This window comes from Mercenaria mercenaria, unplaced genomic scaffold (genome assembly GCF_021730395.1).
Source record: "Mercenaria mercenaria strain notata unplaced genomic scaffold, MADL_Memer_1 contig_860, whole genome shotgun sequence".
Taxonomy (NCBI): Eukaryota; Metazoa; Mollusca; class Bivalvia; order Venerida; family Veneridae; genus Mercenaria; species Mercenaria mercenaria.
In genome coordinates this window covers 3,996-11,163 of record NW_026463770.1, presented here as the reverse complement: position 1 = coordinate 11,163, position 7,168 = coordinate 3,996, and the positions used below count along the sequence as shown (strand labels likewise).

General features: G+C 36.8%; 1 protein-coding gene across 1 annotated transcript; it reads right to left on the bottom strand.

Moving 5' to 3' along the window:
- On the bottom strand, positions 1-6,347 carry LOC128554907 (tripartite motif-containing protein 29-like; the record flags this gene model as incomplete). The annotated part of the gene is made up of 2 exons (XM_053536241.1): positions 1-2,730; positions 5,959-6,347. Coding segments are annotated over 2 exons (702 nt in total), but the record flags the coding sequence as incomplete, so codon positions are not given.
- Positions 6,348-7,168: the final 821 nt, after the last annotated feature.

The window sequence follows — 7,168 nt, the reverse complement described above, 5'->3', positions numbered from 1 at the left end:
ATATTTTCACCCAGGATGGCTGGGTCTGAGCAAAAGGCAATAAAACAACCTGCTGGAATTACTTCCACTGTAAATGAAATATACTTATATTTAAGGAATACAACAGAACATATGAACGTCAATTATCAGTATAATTCATATTGTAACAAATAAAAAGTATAATTAGTATAATTAAACAATGAGAAGTAAAAAGTGAAAATAATGGTACACTTAGCAAAACTTTTAATCAGTCACTTGAACTCGCAACAATGTATTTTAGAAAAAAATTGTCTTATATGATTTTATAACAAGTATATTTTTTTCTTTTTGGTGGCGACTGCAAAATTAATACTTGCAGCGTAGGATCATATTATTTGTGACAGACATCGCATCATTTTGTTTTAAAACAGATCGATTCGATAAAATCTATTTTCATTCACTTTTCTACATTAGAATGTCCAAAATATACTATTATGTTAGATTAATTATAATAACACTCACTTTGCTCCGTACGCATGTCCGAAATATACTTTCATATATGTTATAATAACATTTTGCAGGGTTGTCTGGCTATGGAATGGCTGTCATCACTTCTGTAATTCTATCATAGAATCAAAGATTTATGAAATACGTTTATTTTATAGCTCTTTGATATAATCAACTTGTCAGGACATGCCCAAGCCATTTGTATGTTGCGAAGTCCAAAGTGATTCCATTTATATAGTGAAAACCACTTGAAATGTGCTAGAAATATTCCTCTATGTATATGTTAAGTATAATTTTCTTCGTGCTGAACCTAGAAATTATTACCAGTTGACATTAAGCAAACTATAAGGCAATCATGATTACATAGGAGTGAAATGTACAAAGTCATCTTATTAAATAAAAAATATTATAAGAAAAAACAACGTTCAACTTTAACCATGTTAACTATAACTAGACTAAAGCAACTATAAACAAAGGAATAAAGGTATCAAATATCAAAAGTCAATCTATACATGCACTAACAGCTAACAGTCAGTTATTGTTTCTTGGTATTGTAATGCAGATTAAGTTATTAGGGATTCTTTACTCCCAGTACAGTTAGACACTAACTGCAATCACTTTTAAAAACGGGGTGTTGCTAAACAAAACGTCTCCTACAAACACAAATCGATCACTTGAAATGCACATCAAATATCAAAAGTCAATCTATACATTCAATACCAGCTAACAGTCAGTTGTTGTTTCTTGGCACATTTTATGCCACGCGGACTAAGCTACTAGGGATTCTTTAATCCCTGCTTATGAGCTACCAGTTCAGTCATACACTAACTGCAATCACTTTCAAACATGGTGATGTTGTTTTACCAAACGTCTGCAACAAACACAAATCGATCACTTGAAATGCACATTTTTGTTTAGTTTCAGATTCATATTCTCACTTTTATCGAGACAAGCAACTCTGTTCGCTTACCACTTCCGACTGACAACAGGTGTGTTTTACAGATTACCTGTAGGTTTTCATAAGCCTCTCAACAGGACGTCAAATACCGAGCTCTATCAGCGAAATATTGTTGCTCTTAGAACCGACAACCAGTTTATGCTTTTTACTATCGTAACACAATGAATGAGGGCTCTTGATGCCCTGGTCAGAAGCTATTAATTCACCCAGAGGTTTGCCTTCACTTCCAAACATCATGATATTATGCGATAAAAATCCAGCCACAAACACAATACCATAACTTGATATGCACGCAGCTCTGGTCTCTTTGAGCTTTGGTTCTGTCAGCATCATATTTACATTCTCGCTAGCGTCGAGACAAACAAGTCTGCTATTGAAGTCTGACACAAACAAGGATGATTTATTACTGGCGACTGGGAATACACATGTTGATGATGTTGATTTGAATAACTGTTTCCCGTACGAGTCATTCTTATGGGTCTTCAACAGCGTGCCAGATTTGCAGTAAATGTCTGCGCCATTTCCATTATAACTCCATAATGTATCCGCAAACCTGACGAATCCAACATAAGTACCGCCTTTAATATCAAATTGAATTGTTTTTAACAGTTGAGCACCAGCTGACACAAACTGTACCTTATCATTCTTCAGCTTCACAGCTACCTCGTTTATGCCTGTGCAACAAATTCCCCTCAGAACTTCTTCTAGCATACAGTGATCTCTGACTCTGTACTGATCATCAAGTCGCTTAATTTTACTGTTAGCATAATCTGCCAGAATAATGGTTCCATCTGAAAGCTGACAGATACCCACAATGTTACACTCTTTCGTATCCGAAGATTCCTTTACATTCACTGTACTCATCGACTTGACACTAGGTGGTAAATTCAAGGTTGGCTTCTGAACTACGTTTCTTTCTACTTGCATAAGGGACGTAGCACTCATAATTTGATCAAGTAACACATCATTCTCTTTGCATGTGATTTTCTTTGATTCAAACTGACTTCTTTGATTTATCCCGCTCATTTGCTAACTCTTGTATAAGACTGGTGTGCAAAGTGTCGACCGTCTTTGTTGTTTCGTCAGCAAGCTTTTCAACGTGTTGAATAAGCTTATTTTTTGTTTGTTGTACTTCCATCTGTATCTCTTTATTTTGCTTCTCGACCGTTTGGATGTTTTCATCTTTGCTTTGTTTCATCTCAATCATTTGCTTCAACGCACTTTCAACTTTTTCAACCATAATCTCGTCTGACTGTACAGAAAAGCGGGTGACTGCCTCTTCAATTTCAAACACATCTGTACATGACCTAAAACGTGTACGAGAATGTTAAGATATACAAGGATAATTAGACCTGTTGGTTTTTAGCATGCAAAATAATACACCCGTAACACCGCCTTCCTGGATAAGACCCCCGTGTAAAAAAGACTGTGTAAATGGGTTTTTTGTTTTGGGGGGGGGGGGGGCATAATGAATTCAATCCATTCATCCTTTTAAAAGTAATCGAACGGGCACCGACACTGTCGAAAAGGACCAATCGGTCCATTACTCCACCAAAAACTGAAACAGAACGTAACCTGCATTTTATACTCATGTGCCTGACTACAAATTTATTTATTTTGTTTGGTTTATCGCCGCATCGACACAATTATAGGTCATATGGCGACTTGCCTGACAACAAGGGATGAATTCAACCCATTCATCATTTTAAGAGTTGTGGAACAGACATTGACATTTCGCTGAATTTCAAGTCCAAAAAGGGCCATAACTCCACAAAAGCTAATGAACTGTTTTTGAAATCAATCTTAGTTTGTACTTTATAATCACGTTCCTGTCTTCCAAAAATTAACTCAATCCATACATCCTTTCAAGAGTTATCTTAAGGACATCGACATACTGTAGTGATTTAAGTCAGAAGGGCCAAAACCCTGGCAAAAATTAGTGAATTGTGATCAAAATCATCTTCGACTATACCTTATGATCATAAACCTGTGTATAAAAAATGAACTCAATCTACCCACCCCTTCAACAGTTATCACAGATACACGGACAGACGGACGGACGGACACACCGACATGGTTACTACAGTATACCATTCCTAAACTTCGCTTACGGGCTATAATCATAAATTATCGCCGTTACTTAAGAAAACAACACTATCTATCAAAATTTTGAAATACAATGCACTAGTAAACTAGGATCAGCCATGATAGAATTAAACGAAAGTTGAATATTATTGCAATCCTTTCTAACGAAATAAAGAGTGCCAGACTGTCACAAAATAGGCCCGTCTAGATATTCAGTTAGTATCATAAAGGTAAAAATGTTGATATTGTATGCCTTGTTAACCCCAAAAAAGAGTAAGAAGGAATCAAGGTATTTGTGAGGTTCCATGTGGGATGAAATTGACAATCGGATCAAAACTGTTTGAATAGACAAGGCTTATTTCGCAGATTTCGAGTGATTCAAGGGCCATAATTCAAGAGTGTATTGGGCTATATGGGTGGATATCGAACTTGGCCGAGATATTATGCCCAAAAACATTGTCACCAAGTTTGGTGAAGATTGGATGAAAAATGTTCGACTTAGAGAACGGACAAGGCTAAATTCGCAGTTTTTCGAGGAATTCAAGGGCCATAATCCACGAGTACCTTAGGCGATTTGGCTGGTTATCGAACTTGGCCGAGATATGCCTACAAACATTGTCAGCAAGTTTGGTGAAGATCAGATGAAAAATGTTCGACTTAGACATCGGACATGCTTTGGACGCCGACCGCCCGCCCGCCCGCCACGGGTGTTCACATAATACGCCCCGCTCTTTCAGAGACGGGCGTATAAGAATAATTTATAGCTGCCATACATCTATGTTTTCATAAAAAGCCATTTACACATTGTTTATACTTTGCATGAAATACATTAGTACGTGCTTACTAGAGGTTGAGTTTTAAAATGCGCATGTGCACGGATACGTCTTGGAAATTACACAGATGTCAATATATGAACGTGTACGAATGCGTTTGAGAGTAATACATCTGCTATTATTGTATAATCTGTCAGAGTGGTCTTGTACAAACGAACTCACAGGTTTTTGATGTGCATATCTGATAAATGTTCCTATTCCACAGAAGCGGTAATAAGTAACACGAGGAATGACTGGAAGACGAGTACAGTATCGGTCTGATGACAATTAATGTCTCGGTCACAGAACTGGCAAACAAAAGGCCACGAGTTCGATCCCCGTGCAATCTTCTGAGGGAGGATGATATGACTGAAGTCAGTAATTTGCAACATCTGACTCAAAAGGGTAGGTAAAGGTAAAGATAAACTTTACTTAACGTCGCATATAATCCGCATAAAAGCCACACAAATCCATGAAATCTTGTGCGACAAGAATGTTACATGTTATCACCGTGTCCAAAACCTGATCAGTAATTTATGATCTCGTATCAAATAGAACGGATTTGAAGATTTCTGGTAAGAAAATTAGTTTTTTCTGTAATTTAGAAATCTATGTTAAAGACGACATACAGAGAAAGATGTGCTCCCGACACTGCGGAATACTCGTCGTCCAGGAAATTTGATTCAACAGTTATGACAAAAACATGTTGCAGGAATGTATCAGTGGAATGGGTGATATTGTATTGTTTTCTGAATAACGTACTGGAAATAATGTGTTTCTGAGTCACGTCGTTGTTTACCTGCTATTTTTGCCTGATTTCCCTATATAATTGAGTAAAATGCTTAGATCTGGTTGAAATTGAATAGTAACCAGTATAACATCTTGCGCTACATGCCGTCATTGACACTAATTTCTAAATAACAAAAAATAATGATTTTCTTACACAAAATCACCAAACCCGCTCTATTTGATCCAAGGATTATACGTTACTGATCTTTGGTATGATGCGCCCGGGAATCGAACCCATCGAACTCCCGCACTCAAAACAGACTCTCTACCTTTGAACAATTGAAGCGGCAGGAGTTGTTAAATATTTGCGGATAACAAAACCGCACTATTATGGAATCAACGGAAAACACGCCACACATGATCATTAAACAATATAAGTAATACCTATCTTATTATCTGCAATAAAGGGATACATGACGCTTGTCGCACATATTATGTCCGAAATTGCATAAATATCATCATCAAAAATAATTTACTCAAGATTCAAGAATCATCTGTTCCAATTAATTAAACAAATTATCAATGATGTGGAAAAAATAAATTCAATAAGAAGAGCAGCATAAAGAAACAAAATTTTGCTTCAGCTGTTTATCCATGGCTGCATTACATATATCATACGGCTTTGTTTAAGTATCGAACTCGTGAAACTACCACATGATAAGCCATACTGTACCAAGCATCTACTAGTAAAAAGATTTTAATTATGTTGATTTACCAAAGCAATTTAAAAATCTTTTAAAAATTACATGTGTCTGGTACACACATTATTGAGTGGTCAACGGTTTTATTAACGTACCACACTTAAGGCTAACTCACTGCTTTTAAGTGATAATATGAAACTGCGCATACCTGTGGTCTTTAGCAATGCATAGAGTACAATATACCATATCATGTGAACCGCAGTACATCTCAATATCTCGTTCCACATGAGCTGCACACTTTTCTCTTTTCTTCACTACTCCCACACTGGTTTCAAAAGTATGTTCGTGCTTCTGAAAGTCTTTTTCAAGCAGGTTGTGCTTCTTCGTTGCGGAAAACTTTTTATGATATTTTGTACAAGCTGCACAAAGATATTCCTTACACTCCGGACAGTATTTCACTGCTTCTTGATTGCTGCCGTCTTCTGCGCACGGTGTGCACGCGTACTCAAATTCTGCATCAGAACCCCGCACTGAAACATTGAAACCACCTCCTTCTGCCATCAGAATGTTGTCTTCTTTTATCTTCCCAGATGTATACTGCAGTAAAAAGAACAACATAATATAAACAAGAGATCACAGAGTGGTCTTGGCGCCCACCATTGAGCCATTTTTGAATGTTCCAAATTTCAAGATTAGCTCAAGGTCAAAATCAAGGTCAAATTTCATTTCGGTACACAACACTGTGCATGTGTTCCAAATTTGAAAGCTGTAGCTTGAGAAATGTGGAATAGGTCACTACGTCAATTTCAAGATCAAAGTTCATTTCGGTATACAAAACTATGCATGTGCTTCAAATTTGAAGGCTGTAGCTAGAGAAATGTGAAAGTAGGTACTAGGTAAAAATCAATGTCAAATTTCAATCTAAAACACAAAAATATGCATGTGGTCAAAATGTGAAGCCTTGTAGCTTCAGGAATGTGAAAGTAGGTCACTAGGTCAATCTCAAGATCAAAGTTCATTTCGGTACACAAAACTATGCATGTGGTCCAAATTTGAAGGCTGTAGCTTGAGAAATGTGAAAGTAGGTCACTAGGTCAAAATCAAGGTCAAATTTCGTTTCGGAACACAAAACTATGCATGTGGTCCAAATTTGAAGCCTGTACCTTCAAAAATGTGAAAGTAGGTCACTAGGTCAATGTCAAGGTCAAAGTTTTTTTCGGTGCACAAAACTATGCATGTGGTCCAAATTTGAAGGCTGTAGCTTGAGAAATGTGAAAGTAGGTCACTAGGTCAAAATCAAGGTCAAATTTCATTTCTGAACACAAAACTATGCATGTGGACCAAATTTGAAGCCTGTACCTTCATAAATGTGAAAGTAGGTCACTAGGTCAATGTCAAGGTCAAAGTTTTTTTCAGTG